This window comes from Acanthisitta chloris, unplaced genomic scaffold (assembly GCF_000695815.1).
Source record: "Acanthisitta chloris isolate BGI_N310 unplaced genomic scaffold, ASM69581v1 scaffold146, whole genome shotgun sequence".
Taxonomy (NCBI): Eukaryota; Metazoa; Chordata; class Aves; order Passeriformes; family Acanthisittidae; genus Acanthisitta; species Acanthisitta chloris.
Window position 1 is genome coordinate 1 of NW_008676261.1, and position 18,011 is coordinate 18,011.

Below are 18,011 nucleotides of genomic sequence, written 5' to 3' on the forward strand. Positions count from 1 at the left end.
CTTTCTCTATTAAACTGTCTTTATTTCTGCTGGGGGAGTGAGCAAGCGGCTGCGTGGTGTTTGGTGGCTGGCTGGGGTTAAACCACAACAGCTTCCTGCATTATTTGTGCCCTGAAATTCAAATCACTAAACAGAGGCAGTTTGACCACAAATACAAATCTGCTAATGTGAGAGCATGCCATGTAAAAATCTCTGTTCATTGACAGCTGAGGGCCACCACCACACTGGAGATACTCCTCCTGCTTTTTACTATGCTACAGCAGCCTTAATTTTCACATCAAAGAGTGCAAGGGTTACATACGATCGAGATCTGTGCCTGGATCGCCGGTAGTTTGGATCTGGCTGGTTTTTCCCCTTTTGGCGCCGCAGCACGGCTTCCCACTGAGGAGCCGAGTCAACCATATCGTTCTCTTGCCGTAATCTGCAAAAGAAGCACCAGGAGGTTAGTCAGAGGTCTCTGATGCAGGTTGTTCTGAGAAGCAATGGGCTAAATCTTTTTCCCAGAAAAAGTCATCTCCTTCCATGCAGTACTTTTTGTCTTGCTAAATTTTAATTAAAGGTTCTAAACTACATTAAAATGTAAGAACTATATAAAAGAAAACTCACTGATTTGTTATTTAGAAACAGCGTAAGCCAAAAAAGGAATGATCCAAGCCTTTAAGAACAGCCCCATGACTTGAATTCTTCTTCCCAGTCCAAGCCAAATATCTAGAATTTTTCCCTGTTTACATATTCCAATTCACCTAATTTACAGCAAGTGGAAGGCTCACATCACGATATGAGGCTCTACTACTGCAACTTTTCCAAATACTTTGCTGCAGGATGCACCTTCCAAGGATCCAGGGAAAATCCCCCATGGATGCCCTTGGTGAGTTCCCATGCAGAAGAAGTGATCTCTTCATCCTGACCTGCAACAAAGCCCAGGATGCATGCAGATCTCCATAGCTCTCCTACCCTGCACCATCCCCCGAGGCTTTGGTTGCTGTCTGTTCTTGTGTGTGTCTAAACAATATGCTATGCCTTTTATTTCTTCTTCTCTTTTTCCTTTATGTTTCTGTTTCTTTTTTTATTTTTTTTTAATGTTTAATCCATGAATTCATTATTGGAATGCATTACAGATTGAATCAAATGTCAAAATTCAATCAACTCAGCATGTTTGTCAGCAGGCTGAAGAAAATCTGCAGTGCTGCAACCAGCCAGGCTAGCCAGTAAGCCAGCATTTGACCATTCAAAGTTCCACAGATGCTTCTCACAGTTTTGGGGTTGCATATATGAGTGGTGGGATGAAGTGGTAGGATGGAACAAATCAATATGCTTAGTCCCAGCAGTGAATTTAAAATTCAGGAGGGATTTTGAAACAACCTTGGAAAATATCACCCAAGAGTGGGTATCTGATAGGATAGTACAACTGGCATACTGAAGAAACCAGAGGAGCCTAACAAAAAATGGCAAGATTGACAGGTAAAACAAAGATGCTAACAGAGATCAAGGGATTACACTGGAGACATAAGAAATGCAAAGCATGTTGCTGGTCTTCACTAGAGATGTACTTTTCTCTTTGAGTTTTGAGTTGTATCAGGCTAAACTGGCTATGCAGGCTGCTGTTTTTCCTTTACTCAGATCTACTCTCACATGCATAATGAATTGTGAGCTGGATCCCCAACTATTGTAAACAGCCACAACTCTACCAAATGGTACAAAGCATCTGGAGAAGACTGCAAACTCAGGTTTTGATTTCTAAGCAAATCTTTTTAAATCTTTAATCTGGTGACAGGTATTAACATAAACTTCTATCTAAGGATTTAGTAGAAGAACTCACACAGCAACAAGTAATGAATTGTGATTTTCATCCCAAATAATCCAATTTGTGGGGACAGCAATTATCCCATATGGTATAAATGCAACCAACTGCCTCCCACATACAGCAGACCCTTGCACAAAAACACAATCTGCAGTTGCCAGACCAGTATTCCTGCCATCATTGGTGGGTCTGCCGTCTCTTCCAAGCACCAAGTCCTAACAGGTCAAGTAGACAGCTGTGCTCTGAAGGAGACATTGGGACGCTTGTGGTAAAATAGCTGAGAGCTACTTTCCTCTCAGAAAACACACATGACGTGTGAGAGCATGAGGTCCATACTCCAGCACAGAGCCCATGAGATGCTGCACCTGTGTTTGAAGCCACACTTCCACACTTTGCAGGAATGACCTCTTGCTGTGGAGTTCCACATCATTGCTGCTCAGGTTTGTTCTACTTATCTAGTAGGTCAGCATCTAGTGCTGCATGGCAAGCACAGTCCTTAGTAATATATTCATTTATCCCCAAGTACTTCATATTTCTACACTGCCTCCTTTCTTCTACTTGTTGAACCATACAACAGTGTTCATCACCATTATTTCTCTCTTTCAGCAAAATACTGGAAATCTAAATGCATAAAGTAGCATAGCAGCTGTTGAAATAAGCACACCTGAAGTACCATTGCACCACAGCAGAATTCTACTAGATGAAGACATGGAGAAACAAAATATCCATTTTGCAGCTGCAAAGAAAGGTACCCTGCTCACATTTAATGATGCAAAGGATGACTAAAGTAACACAGTCTCTACATAAAATACATTATTTAGTAGCAAACATCAAATTCTAGTAATTTTGGAGCAATGTGTTTAGATTTTTGGCTACACAAACTGAAAAAAAAAAGCTGAAGAACTCAAAGCCTAAATTTATATTTAAAGATACTTCTGAATAAAAGTGATGCTCTTGTACTCAAAGCCTATTACAACCTGCCTTTAATTCTTTTCAATATTTGATCCCACAAAGGAACTACATGATTTGTGCCTATATGAAAATATGTTATGCCAGTAATGTATTTCACATGCTACTGGCATGTGAGTCCAGTTGAGATTAATAGCTACCAAAGTGACAAATTAGGAATTATTTGCAGGAAGACTTGATGGTAAAATGGAAAGTCATATGACTATCATCACTCATCTGTTGTCTTAGAAATGGAGGGTTTTTCCCATTTCAGGTGATATCACAAGATATATTTATGCAATGAAAAATTCTCTTAAGCAACTCTGAAGGTTTGATTCTTGAAACCTCATTCAAAATATTGAAGCATGAATTTGTCATTTAGGTAAAATGGGCAGCAATGAGGGGCTTATTGGGGCTGTGAAAGTCAAAGGCAGCCTTGGCTACAGTGACCAAGAGATGGTGGAATTCAGGACCCTGAGAGGAGGGCAAAAAGCAAGATCATGTCACTGGACTTCAAAAGAGGAGGCTCTAGCCTCTACAAAGATCCTATAGAATAAGGCTCTGGAGGTAAAAAGGGCCCAAAAAAGCTGGTTAGTATTCGAGGATGACCTCTGCCAAGCTCAACAGCCATCCCATCCCAGTGAGTCAGAAGCAAGGCAAAATCGCCAGGAGTCCTGCATGGATAACAATAAGCTTCTGGCAAAACTCAAACATGAAAAGGAGACCTACAGAGGGTGAAACCAGGGGCAGGGAAGGTGGGAAGAATATAGAAACATTGTCTGAGCATGTAGGGATGAAGTTAAGAAAGCCAAAGCTAAAATGAAATCAAATCCCACCGAAGATGTTAAAGGCAACAAGAAGAGCCTGGATGGAAAGCAGCTTTGCTTGGGGTCCCACCAGACACTGAATTGAACTCCAGCCAGCAACATGTGCTTGCAACAAAGAAGCTGTATTGTATCATGGCCTGTATAGAGAAAATTACTGACAGCAGATCACAGGAAGCGATCCTTCCCCTCTACTCAGCACTGATGAGGCCATACCTGGAGTCTTGGGTCCAACACTGAGCTATCCAGACGAGACAGATATGGACATACTAGAGAGTCCTGCAAAGGGGCACCAAGATGATGAAGGAACCTCTCACACGAGGAAAAGTAGAGACAACTGGGACTGTTCAGCCTGGGGAAGAGCCTCAGGGGGATCTCACCAATTAAATATAAACACCTCAAGGGAAGGTGCAGAGAGGACAGATCCAGGCTCATTTAGGTGGTGCCTAGTGACATGACCAGGGATGGCAGGCACAAACTGAAACACAGGAGGTTCCTCTTGGACATCAGTAAAGTCTTTGTCCCTCTGAGGGTGACTGAGCACTGACACAGGCTGCTCAGGAAGAGGATGGAGTTTCCCTCCTTGGAGATACTCAAAAGCCATGTGGGAATGATCCTGGCCATACAGCTCTAGAAGGTCCTGCTTGAGCAGGTGGTTAGACCAGATGACATCCAGAGGTGCCTCGCGGCCTTAACCATTCAGTCACTTGGTGATTCTAATCAGTTGGATCTTCTAAGTGTAGTCAAGCAGGAAACTATGCTTTGGTGCACATACTACTTTTAATATATTTTTACCTACACAACAAATTTTGACCACAGCATTAAAAAAGCAAATGCATTTCTTCTGTGACTGAAATATGCTCATCATAGGTTCTTCTTCAGTTTTGTAAGAATATCTGCTTAGGATAAAATATCCATATGATGGAGTGAAATCTCTAAGATGGATCGAGGTCAAGTAAAGAATTTATCCCTAACATTTTTCCAGTGTTGTACCTTCAGAAGTTATCAACTGCGTTTCTGGGTTTGCCTGCAGATTTTTTTGCAGGCAATTATTCAGTCATTTTATTCCAATAAAATAAAACAGCTTCATTTTTGTGTGTGCCAGGGACCTGATTATGGTACTGGGAAATTAATTATATTAATCTATGCAACAGATAAAACTCAAGTAACAGCAGTTGCAAGCCTCATTATAATGTCCTATTTAACCCTCTTAGGGCTGGCCCACCTCTGCTAACAGGAAAGCTATTCAGTGCCTCTGCTCTTTCAGCTTGTTATTTTCCTGCTGTGGCTGCTAACAAAATGCAGAAATTCATAATGACTGGTTGTTTTCCTGCAACTGCTCACAAGGAACAAGTCTCAGACTTCTAGCTCATTTAGTACTTGGTTACTTTAACACTGATAATTACTTTTTACCTGGTCTGATTTCAAATGATGAGCTAAGAGCAAGAGATGCTGCAACATCAACAATTTTGCTCTATCTTACATTTTTGAAAATGTGAAAAACTTAGAAACAATCCACACAAATTTATCTTTTCTTAATTCTTAAATATTTTTTCATGAGGTGAGAGAGTGTTGGGAAAGGGCCTTGCATTCTTCAAAAAATTATAAATAGTACTTAATCCTTCCTACAGTTCAATATTGCAAGAAGTTCTTAAAAACATTCTTGTGGTCAATCTCTAATTTCTTTCACTTGCATGTGGAGCTCCCTACACAAGGGAGTTTCACTGGAAGAAAAACAAAGCCTGGCAAGATTGTTCTATGAGAAGGGGATACAAAATACCATTTGCTACTGATCACTGAAACTACACTCCGCATTTCATTCGAACTGCAGAGCTCACCTGGAAAACAAATCTTCCATGCACACTAGGTTATTGTTAGCCAAGTATCTCACATGAATGTGCTCTAATTTGAGTAAACGCCAAAGAAATCTTAGGTACACTGTATATGAGTCCATTTGAGTGCCATAATGATCTTTTTTATCATCTCTTTAACTACTGCAGGTCACACATAAATTATTATTAAACTGCATGCTCCTGCAGCACTATCTAGCATATAATTATTTATAAGGGATTCCAAATACCTGAAAATCATTTATCACTGACAGTACTGCATATAAGGCAAGAAGAAACAATGGCAGTTCATGCAGAAAGCTTTGCAGAAAATTTGCCTCCAACAATTCCTTTTTTGTCCAGTGACATTTCTCTTATGCTGTATTCGTGCAATATTGCACTGGGTTTGTGTGGCCAGGCTGTGGTATCAGTGGGGCTACTGGGGTGGCTTCTGTGAGAAGCTGCTAGAAGCTTCCTCCATGGCAGAGCCAATGCCAGTGGCTCCAGCATGAACCCACTGCTGATCAAAGTCAAGCAAACCAGTGATGGTAGTAGCACCTCTGTGATGACATATTTAAGAAGGAAAGAAAAGTTATTGCATAGATGTAATTTTGACCTGAGAAAAGAGAAGTGAGAGTATGTGAGAGGAACAACTATGCAGACACCAAGGCCAGTGGGGAAGAGGGGAGGAAGTGCTCTAGGCACCAGAGCAAATATTCCCCTGAAGACCATGGTGAAGACCATGGTGAAGCAGCTGTCCCCTTGCAGCCCATGGAGGTCAATGGGGGTGCAGAGATCCACCTGTAGCCCATGGGGGATGCCCATGCTGGAGCAGGTGGATGCCTGAAAGAAGGCCATTAGGCTGTGGGAAGCCTGTGCTGGACCAGGCTCCTGGCAAGGACCTGCAGACTCATGGAGAAAGAAGCGCACACTAGAGCAGTTTTCCTGGTAGGACTTGTGACCTCATGGTGGACCTGCACTGGAGCAAGCTGTTCCTGAGGGACTGCACCACATGGAAAAATGACCCATGCTGGAGCAATTGATAAAGAACTGTAGCCTGTGGAAGGACTCATGTTGGAGAAGTTCATGGAGTGCTGTCTCCCATGGGAGGGACCTCACACTGGAGCAGGAGAAGACTCCTCTCCCCCAGCATTGGGAGAAACAACCAGAGATGAACCAACCATAACTCACCCTCCCCGTCATCCCCATCTTCTTGTGCCACTGGCAAGGAGGAAACAGATCCTGGAAAGGAGGGAGAGGTGGGAGGAAGGTGTATTTTAAGATTTGTTTTACTTTTCATTATCCTGCTCTGATTTTCTTGGTAATAAGTTCACTTAATTTCCCCAATTTGAGTCTGTTTTGCCTGTGATGGTATTTGGTGAGTCATCTCCCCCAGTCCTTATCTCAACTCAGGAACCTTTCTTTTATTTTCTACCTCACTCAGGAACTTTTTATATTTTCTCTCCTCTGTCCACTTGCATGGTGAGCAGTAGCTTTGGTGGGCACATGGCATTCAACCAGAGTCAACCCACCACAAATACGAAGAAATTCTATGTTCTTTTTAAACATATATTTTTGTAAATAACTTTCAAATGCTGTTATCTCCAGTGCAACATAAATGATACAGTTTTAAAAGGAATTTAAAGGAAATCAGTTGTTATGCTGTCTCTTTCATGTCAGCAAGAAAAATAAGATACATAAAACAGGACTTGTTAGCATCACTTGATATGAGCTACTGTTGTACTATTAAAAGTGGATGCTGTACACGTTTTCAGTTTAGGCCTACACTTGACATTTTGGAAAATAAAAATTGTTAGACAATTAGATGCATGCACTGAAAAACAACAGTGATTTTCAGATACTTTAAAAATATTTTTAAGGTTCTCAAACACTTATATTCTGATAAATCTGCACTTGAATTTATGAAGTATTGAATTATGTGCTGAGAATATCTTGTTATCAAGATATTATCCACTTTATTAGAATTTATATTGCAAGTATTTTGTAAATGTAGCCCATATTTGACTTTGTGGTTCATTACCAAGTTCTTCCCAAGCAAAAGGAGGGTATGCATTTATTGCATACACCTATGAAGCATGTGTTTCAGCAATTATCACTCTTTTTATTCAGAAGAGGACCTTAAGATGCCTCAGGACTCTATACATATAGACCATGTTAGATTACTTCCTACTAGGTTTATCTGAGAAAAGTCCACCTTCATATGTTTCTGTTTCATGTCTCTGTGTCTAAAATATATAATGGTCACCTGTTTCTCTTCTTCCGATGTTCTCTGTTGGAATTTTCTGATTCACTGCCACTGCTGGTGTTGCAGCGAGACCGTGATCTGAAGAAGAGAAAAGCAACATCTCAAGATGAACCATTTAGTAACATCAGAATTACTGCAGAGCTAAACAAGGAAAGAACAACACTGCAAGGATATTACTAGGAAAATCAGAAGTAAAAGACTTTAGGGGGCTTGTCTACACCTGCAAGTCATATTATCATTTTCTCATTTATTAATAGGGAAGGACTGCTTCAAAAATAGAGCACACCTAGGGGTTACTATCAGGTGAGTGCTATTTTTGGTTTGAATCATTTTGCTGTTTCATTTTTGGGGTTTTTTTAATCATTTATTTTATTTTATCTCTCAGTATTCTTTGTTTATACAGCACAGCGACAGGTTTGTGTGGAATGTTTTATCTTCCAACTGTATGCATTCTGTCTCTTTTCTTCCTGCATATTGTGGTACACCCAATAGAACTGATACAGTAATTCTGGTTTTGCAGGGGGGAAAAATGCTTGCAGATCTGTCATTTTCTATACACCTAAACATCCTTCTGGCTTCCAGTAAGTTCATATTTTTCAAGTGTCAGGCTGTATTGAAGAAACACTGCTAACATTATGGTTCTGCTGATCTCTATAAATACAGAAGTCTGAAGTGCACAGATTGTCAGATGTGCGTACAAGCACAGCTTTAGGATGGTCCAATGCACAGCTACAAAGATGGTGCATCATGTGAAGGAAAAGAAATAAAGCAGTTCTGTATTACTTCTGACTGTAAAACTTCAGATGGTAAGGTGACATTTATGGTTTTCATTATTTATTGTTGAAAAACACTGGTGGAACAGGCTGATGCTGAACTACCTACATGGCAAACTCCTCCCAGTAGAGAGAAATGCTTGGGCAGTACTATCTGAGACCCTTAAATCCTTGACTGCATTTTGGAGCAGACAGACCATCTGTCAGGGATTTGGTCCTAGAAACCAAGACTCTGTTACTTTACCACTGGGCCAGGTCCTAAAAACTGGCACTCTCATCAAAATCTGGTTTGGACCATTCATTCTTTAGTTTGATGATGATGGTTTCTGAATGGTTAAATTTGATTATCTTAAAGGTCTTTTCCAACCTAAACGATTCTGTGACTCTCTGAGTGCCTCCAAGAAAGACATGTTTCTCTGCTACACTAAGGCCAGCTAATTAATGAGGAAAGTTGGTTGATATTAACATGATCTGGTCTAGAGGGATTTAGGACATCAGGAGCTAGAGTCAGTGATGGTTTTGCTGCAGTGGAAAACAGGTCTCCAGGCATGAAACAGGAGCTATAAGGGGATAACTCTTGATGATTCTGGCAGATATACATACTTTCTTATGCCTCCTAGATTTTCTTATGCTCTTTGATAAGTGACTTTTGTAAGAGGATAGGTTTGTTAAAGCTACACCTCAAACAAGTCAAGGAGTGAAGACAGTTGATTAAGTGCAGGTAACAGGTAAGGGGAAGCACTTCATTACAAGGTAGGAGGCCACTGATTAGTACTTGCTCACTGCATGTAACCCCAACAGAAGAAGGAAGATTTAAAAATTATCTCAAAAAAATTTACTCAAACATATTCAAAGAGTTCAGAGCAATAAATGCCCTAGAACTGCAGCAGACCTTACATATCGAGAAGTATACATTGCCCCACCCCAGTCTTATCAGATGCTTAATAAACACTCCACTAATCTTGAATCTCAACATTAATAAGTCATTTGAGCAATACTGTTCTTTCACACTTCCAGGTCATCAGCATGACTCTTCCACATTTCTCAGTACTACAAGCAGTTTCTTACTGTGATTTAAGCAATTTATCCCATAAGGTATCAAAGCAGCAAAAATCACAGCATGGCAAGCAAAGTACAAGATAAAACATCCTATTTGATCAAGTTCAAGATAAGCCCTTCTCTAGCTTTTCAGGAATGGAAATCTGATCCACCTTTTGGATACTGCACATCAAATTACCTTGTGTTCCCTGTCAGGAAAGCACTTGTGGAGAGACAGAAGGGCTGCTGAGCTGTCAGGTGAGTGGCAGCTGTTCACACTTTCTGTCAGAATATTATCTTTCACTGAATATTAAACATCAGCTTTCAGTGAACTGAATAAAATACCAAAAATGGAAACAAAGGTGGTTTCCTAAGTCAGGTGTGAGAACACTTGAGATCTTCCTGATCTCTTGACAGTTACAAAGTACCTTTCATTCTTTATTCCCTTGTTTTCTCAGTCATGCAATATATTTGATATTTTGCAGGTAGTATAACTACATGGTCTGATGCAAGGAGCAAGAGAGAAGGCATAGTTAGTTTGGCAAGGGACACAACAGACAGTCCAGGAGAGGGCCTGGGGGGCTGTGGTACGTTGTAGGATTTGGTATTTCAGAGAAACAGTTGACAGAGAAAGCTCACATTCTGGCACAATCTTTTTTCTGATTAAAATGAGAACATAGTAGCCAAATTGTGAGGTAGTGGAAGTGGTCTATTGCAATATGCAATAACAAACCTGTGCATTCGTACTGTACTATAGCAGGCACACCCTTTGGGAAGAGGTCCTTTCTGAGCACTGGGGTTTCCAGCTGAGATGCTTAACTAAATCTTCTCAGTTTTATGCACTGGACATCTACCACAGGACTACCACTGACAGCTTGTAATGATAACATCCTTCCAAAAAATAATCTGTTATCTTATAATGGGTACGAAGTATGTGAGCACATTCTCTGACATCCTGTGATTGTTCATGACATGTTTGTATCTCTGCCAGAGCTCCTTTCCTATGCTGCTGAGTGAATCAGATCCTGGGAGTGCTTCCTCTCCTTTGCAAGATTTGAGTCTCTGACGTTGAAATGCACTACACTGTCTCCTTATTTCAGCAACACAAGGAGGTGCACAGGAACAAGGAGAAGCATGGAAGTGACAGGCAGATATGGCAAAAATCTGTCAAAAGGTGAAGTTGCTGAAGGGCACACCTGAATTCACACAAGCATTTTATTTGGAATGTGACAAATAATCAAGACTGAAGGGGGGGGATGTGTATGTGTGTGTGTGGAAAGAGTTTAAGAAAAAAATTGGGTGAGACAGTGAGAAGGCTGTGAAATTTACATATGCCTTTGCACCTACCTTTTGCAGGTCAATTCCTCTCTAATGATAGCACACTTGCTTTCAAAACACATTAATTAAAAATAGACAGCCTGGAGAATTAAAAACAAAGCTGCAGATTCAGAATCCAAAAGCTAAAACTTCTGGAATTGACTTTCAAGTTGCAGACAAGCCTTTAGGAAACTTTCACAAACTGCTTCTAGCACGGTGTAGTAACACTGTGCAAGGTAGCTTACAAGACTGCATGCTGTGATGAGGCTATGCCCCAGTGCATTTTAGCAAAAGTAAGAGAGGAAAGAAAAAACTAAATGGGCATAAAACAACAAACCTTTTATACATTTAAGATGGGGGGAAAGGAAGGAAGGGAGGGGATGCAGTGAACTGAAATATAATTGGTACCTTCACTATCATTTTATAGCTGCTATAGATCATATATTTACCTTCTCCTTTGCTTTAAATCTGAATCTTCACCACTGTTTTGATTTTTCCTGTGACATTAAGGAAGTTTCAATGAAATACCATTGAGTCGCTTAATACAAATACACAAAACCACCCATCTTCAAAAAACCCTAGTATTCTTGGGGGGGTTATTTCCATCGTGATTCAAGGCAGAGAAAACAGGGCATGTGCTTGTTTCAAACTTTTCAGGACACCTTTGCAATAAGCACAGGACAAGTTTACAAGATGCATGATCCCATTCAGACTCAGTGCAAACCCCTGACTTGCAAGCTTAAGCATAGCATGCTGGCCTTTAGAGTTTCCAACAGCTTCCAGCATTACAAAGTATGATGTTTTCCTCTTAACTCCAGTAAAGAGTGCATAAACAACAGGGCTATTGTTATTAAACAGTTGGAAAAGGAAAGTACATGAATAAAACCAAGATTCAGGAAGACATAATTAAGTTAGAACCTACCTGCTATTGTCTGTCCTCACAGTCTCACATATAAGATAAGACTTTAAAAAACATTTCGTTCATGTAGTTGACTAGATCAGCCAAATGCAAATCCCAAATGACAGAAACTTTGCATCTCAAAACAATTTCCTACTGCATAGTGCCCAAGCACTTTTCTTTTCTTGGTATGAGACAGTTGTGCACTGCATATTACTAGTCTTTTGTTCTTACAAAGCCCAACAAATCCTTCTGACAACTAAGCTAGCAATGCATCCAAAAACCTGTACTGGTTTTGGCTGGCGTAGAGTTAGTTTTCTTCACAGTGGCTACTGTGGGGCTATGTTTTGGATTCTTGATGAACAGTGATGATGATAGAGATGGTTTTGTTATTGCTGAGCAGTGCTTACAGAGAGCCAAGTCCTTTACTGCTTTTCATACCGCCACACTAGCAAGGGGACTGGGGATGCATGGGAAACTGGGAGGAGACACAGCCAAGATAGGTAGCCTCAACTGTACAAAGGGATATTGCATACTGTATGGTATCATGCTCAGTATATACTGGGGGCAAGAAGGAGGAAGTGGGACACATTTGGAGTCATGGCATTTGTCTTCTCAAGTAAGTGTTACATGTGATGTGGTCCTGCCCTCCTGGAGGTGCTGAACACATGCCTGCCCATGGGAAGCAGTGAATTAATCCCTTGTTTTGCTTTGCTTGTGTGTGTAGATTTTGCTTTCCCTATTAAATTGTCTTGATCTCCAGCAATGACTTTTCTAGCTTTTAACCCTTACAATTCTCTCCCTAATCCTGCTGGCGGGGGAGTGAACAAGTGGCTGTATGGAGCTTGGCTGCTGGCTGGGGTTAAACCACGACAAAATCCATTCAGGAAAGACATCACTATTAACACCTACGAGGGCTCCAACTAGCATAAAAATCAACGTAACTCTTTTGCCTTAGAGAGAGCTACACTGATTTATTTAAGGTCACTAAGCATACACCATGGGTGAGTTCCTTCACTCCTATTCTAGACAGCTAATGACAAATAAAAGGTCTGGAGCAGTTCAGAAAAGTGACAAGTATAAACGTGTCACATCAAACTAGATTTCCTCATCAATTTAGCTGCATCATCAGAGATCCCTCTGCAAACCCTGGCTTTGAAAGCCAAACAGGTTGTCATTTCAGAGATGTCAGAAGGAGATGTAACTCTCAGGGTCTGGCTCATAAGGCAGTCTAAGAAGACTGAAACAAATATGGCACAGTACCTGTGCTTGTTTATACTTCACAGCCAAGCAGTGCACCAGACAGGGCATCTCAGTGATGAAAGCAATTTCTCAGCAGGACAAATAATCCCAGGTAACACATAGTCTCTCAAAATTGTATCACTTCTGCTGTCCCCATAATTAGCATTTTGGACATACTCAAGGGCACACAGCACAGAATCTCCATCCATTTAATTTTACTTCTCTAAGTTACTCAGTTCAGACTATGCCAATTGAAAACAGAGTAAGTATCACACAGTTGTGTTTTTGCTGGTGTCCTCTCATTCACATATGGCACTGTTGAAGACAACTTTATCACTCATCCATTTAATCCTTGTGGCCATTAACACAAACCAATGTACTTAATACAAAATACCGCTTTGTATTGGAAGCTCATTGTCAAACAAGCCAAACCCACCAGTCCTTTCCTTTACCAGAGAAAAACAGCTGCAGCAGCTGAAAGGATCTTGCACATGCCAATAATGCAATTTGTCATATTTTTAACATAGTTTTCCCAGTACCCAGAATAGCACACAAGCAAACAACCTGGCCAAAGCTTTCTTTCCAGAAACAGATCTGGTATTCTTGCTCAGGTTTCTTTTTTGACTAGCAAGTGGGCCCTAGAATACCTCTTTTCCCAGGATCCAGCTGTGCCTATAATAGCCTTTACTGAACACAGAGCATGCTAGACGTCAAAATATCTGCAGTGAGAAGCTGACAGTAATTAACCCCAAGGCTCTTACCTCCTCCGGATTGGCTGCCCAGACTCATTCTCACTGCCACCTGATGGGTTCCTTCGGCGAGAGTAAGGAAACTTTGGTGATTTATTGCGGTCATTGGGAGAATTATATAGTCCACTAGGGTTAAAAAGGAAGAACAAACAGTAAGCTTTAAAATTTTCAGGACACTTAGGCCAGCTATCTGAGATTCAACTTACAAAAACAAGAAAGCTCACACAAACCCCTCCTGTGTACATGTTCAGCTATACTGTGTGTGTGTTATGTAAATAGAGATGGTACTGCTTTCTAGCAATAAAAATTTCACACTGAACCTTGAAAATGTAAGAGAGAGACCTCTCAGCATTGTTAAACCAACAGCTCTAAGCTTACAAACTGTAGATCCAAGTATTATTTTAGTAACATTTCTGTGCTCTAGTATGACTTATCCAGCCCAGAGCTAGGCATTCAAAGGCACCTCTGTTCTTTATGTTTTCCATTGATATAACTAAAAACATCTCATGTTCCCGTCATGACATACATCTTCATTACAGAGAGGATGCTTGGGAACATAAAACAATTTTAGCTCCATCTCTCTGCTGCTCACCCACCTGAACCTCTGCCAAAGGTGTGGACGTGTTTCAAGTTCTGGGTTATGCACTTTACCCTGAGTGGGACTCAATGTGTTGGGTTACTACTGAATTAGATGTAGAGTACCAAATGCCTGAATGGGTTATCCTGTGATACCTTCCTACAGAAGTGTAAGGACCTCTTCCAACCGTGTAACTGAGCCCGATATGGTGTACATATCACTCTGAGGTGGTCTATTGATGTTCTACTACTTCTTGGAGGAAGGTTATTAACTCAACCACACATCTCTATCTAACATCACTTAGTCCCTTTCAAAACTATGTGGTAAAAACATTATATTATTACCAAATTCCACCTAAGGTATTTCTTTCTGCTTTCCTAAAAGCCTCTGGCCATGAAATTGGACATGTTCTTCTTAACCTGCTTCTGCAGACAGCTGATTACAGCACTGCTCTGCACAGGCAAAAAAGTTCCCACAGTTCATCTCAATGATAGTTATTAGTAGAAGTTGTGAAAGATGCTGTGCAACATACAAACTGCTTATATGTCTAAAACTGCATAGTCCTTTAGAAAGGATGGACTTGCAAAAACTCAACCCTACCATTCATTGGCTCCTGCAGGATCAAACTTCCTGCTGTTCTGGGAGTAATTTAAACACTGGAGCCATAATGTGACAACATGACACCACTTCTTTAAAAATAACAATAAAAAAGTCTATCCTAGAAAGAGGATACTTGTGCACTGCTTTGTCCTCATTCTGAAAACTATTGATGTTTACAGACAGAGCACAGAGTAAGTCATCATGGTGCCCCAGAAGACACATAAGGTATAGATCTGAATTACAACAGAAAAGCAGGACCATACTGGACTACATTTCATGTGCTCTCTAGTTCAGTAGCCTGTTTTCAACAGTAGCTGTAAGCAACCAACTACAGGAAGCAAAAAGTTGAAGATGTATGAGGACTCTCCAGTGCTCTCTCAGTCCCCCACTATTCCCAGTCCAGGGGACTTACTGAGCTAGCTGCTGTACCTCTGTCTTCAGAAGCCTTTCAGGATTTTTGTTCCATGACTCACCCTGCTTATCCCAGGAATTCACTAACTTCCAGCGTCCCTTGTAAAGGAGAACCACAGATCTTAAACTCATGATGGGTCAGTACTCACTGCCTTTCTCAACACTTTTAAACCACCTCCAATAGCTTTCCCTGAAGATCCCATGTTCTTATGCTGGAAAAGTACAGTCCTGATCTCTTTCTCTTTTCTTTGTACTACTCATGATTTTCTACATTTCTCCTGAAATAATCTCTTCTCCAAACTGAAGGAAGAGTCCTGCCTGGCCTATGCTCTTCCTCCTTGTACAGATTTCCTGCACAACCATTGTGTGATTACTCCTGCTGCCTCTCTCAAAGCCTTTTCCTGAGATAAGAACATTGAACTGCTCTCACAATTCATGGAGTACATATCTGATCCATGAGCTTATATAATGGCATAGTGCAGTTCTTGTGCTTTCCTAATACTTACTAATAATTTTTCTGACTCCTACACAATCGATGTGTTTCGTTAAGTTATCCATCGTAATTCTACAGCGTTTCATATTAGCCAGAAATCTACGGTTATTTTTCTGCCTTCATGTGCCTCTTTTTACTCTTGTTGGTTCAATAGATTCCACCATCTATTGACCCATCACTCATACTTTAGGGATCTTTCTGCCACTCCTCACAGACAACTTTCACTATCCTAAACAAATAATCACCACTTTTCAGGGTCTTTGACAAACATACTAAATACCAGAGGTTTATGAACAGATTCTCTGTGGAAAGCCACACATGAGTTTCATTCACTGACCACCTCCTCCTACGCATACTTTCCTATTCTTTAACTGATTATTTATCCATGACAGAACCTACCTACTTATACAGATTTATTATGACCCCAATAATACAATAATATATTATATCAACATCCTTCAATCTATTGCTGTGGCACAATATTTACCATTGCACAATACCTAAGATAGCATGCCTTGTCTTACCTCTGCGGGCCATTTTCCTCCCACGGAGCGTTTGTTTTACTTCTTTGGGTTTCTGGACTGTTTTCATTTTTCATCTTTTTAAAGCTAAATAAAGTACAGATATATTTTTTTAAAAAAAAACCCATAGTATGCAGATCACATTTTCTCTCATGCCAACCTCTTAAAAATTAGTCTTAAAGGCATACAGACATTACAGAGAACCACCCTGGCATATAGGTGTCTGCTACGTGAAAAAGGGCAAACAGCTGCTACATTGAAAAATCTCTCCTAGAAAGAGACCTTAAGGGGGCAGGCTGGGGGGAAGACCCAAAAATCAGCTCTACAAGCACATAATTATGGCAGCATTAAGTCAGAAAAATGGTAAAAAATAAATCTTGCCTCAGAATAAACGAGAACAGATGCTTGGGCAAGAAGCCTAATAATAAGGCAAACACACAATATGCACTCACAGTCTTCTATAATATGCAGTTAACAGATTAGTGAATCAGAGGCTTTATCAGCATGTTATTTTACGTAGCTCTTGATGAAACTTTCTGCCATGGATTTGCCTAAACACCTCTTGAACATTTTTTAAATTTTGGCATAAATAGTGCCTGGTAGCAGTATGCTCCAGTATTTAGCTATGGCATAAACAATTATTTAATTTTATTTCAAATCTTCCATACTGTGTTCCTCACAGTTTCTGTGACTACAGAAAGAAAAATAAAAGCACTATAAATGATGGTTCCCTAATCACAAACTCCACAGCATAATTCTTTTTAATACATTTTTAACAACTGTCTAATCTCTTTTCCAAGAGAAAGAATCACAGACTACTTAATCTCTCCCAGAACAGGAGTCACCACATACTTCTGATTATCCTTATCATATTTCTCTACCATTTTTCCAGGCCTACAGTACCTTCTTTAAGGTGGGAGCAACAAAAGGCAGGAGTGATAACTATTCAAAGCATGACAGATCACAGGTTCATAGGTTCACAGAGTAGCATATTCGTCTCATTTGCTCCCTAATAAAGCCTTATGTTTTCTTCTTGCTAGACTTGACAGTGTGAAAGATCTGACTTCACTGACTGCTGCAAGGTAAAGTACCAGGGCAGTCAAGGTAGTCACCTAGCTTTAGAGATATATCAGTGTTTGCAACCAGTCTCTCATCATACCTATGGGAGATGGGGGAGGGGAAGCAGCAGAATGCTCCAAATCTTCCTTTATTCATATCATTCTTCATGTCAGGTTTTACAACTTCTGACCCATTAATGCTCCCAGATAGATTGCCACTTCAAATGTAGCAAAGTGCTATTAGCTGCAGCTTTTGCACCCATGTCCTTGCCAGTGGATATATAGGTTTTCCTGCATCACCATCTCCAGAGCTCTTCTTTCTACATGAACAATCAGTTTACCTGATACAGAACTAGATAGCTGCATTGATTTCCACTAAGGTCTTCAAGAACTATTACAGACAGCAACTCACTACAATTATTAATACAACATATCTCTATAATGGCAACTCAAGCAGGAAAAATAAAACCTTTACAGTTTCTTACAGAGAGGAAGATATAAGTTGGAGTTCTTTGCCCGGAGCAGGAGGTGGCAGATTCAGGTTTATGAAGGAATCATGGCTGCTTAACTCACTAATCTACTTTAACCTCAGCCTTTGGTTACTACAGGTCACTGACTTAATCATTTAATTCTCACATAGTGAACAAAATGCGAAGCTACAGTAAG

The 18,011-nt window shown here is 40.4% G+C and overlaps 1 protein-coding gene across 1 annotated transcript in view; it reads right to left on the reverse strand.

The window, feature by feature from the left end:
- Positions 1 to 250: 250 nt before the first annotated feature.
- The window catches only part of EPB41L4A (erythrocyte membrane protein band 4.1 like 4A), a gene marked incomplete at both ends in the record, with an annotated part of 64,694 nt that continues 46,933 nt past the window's right edge, over positions 251 to 18,011 (reverse strand). The window contains 5 exon segments of the mRNA XM_009076046.1: positions 251 to 421; positions 7,669 to 7,746; positions 11,246 to 11,293; positions 13,698 to 13,811; positions 16,291 to 16,374. Of these exon segments, the coding sequence (XP_009074294.1) occupies positions 251 to 421; positions 7,669 to 7,746; positions 11,246 to 11,293; positions 13,698 to 13,811; positions 16,291 to 16,374 (495 nt within the window).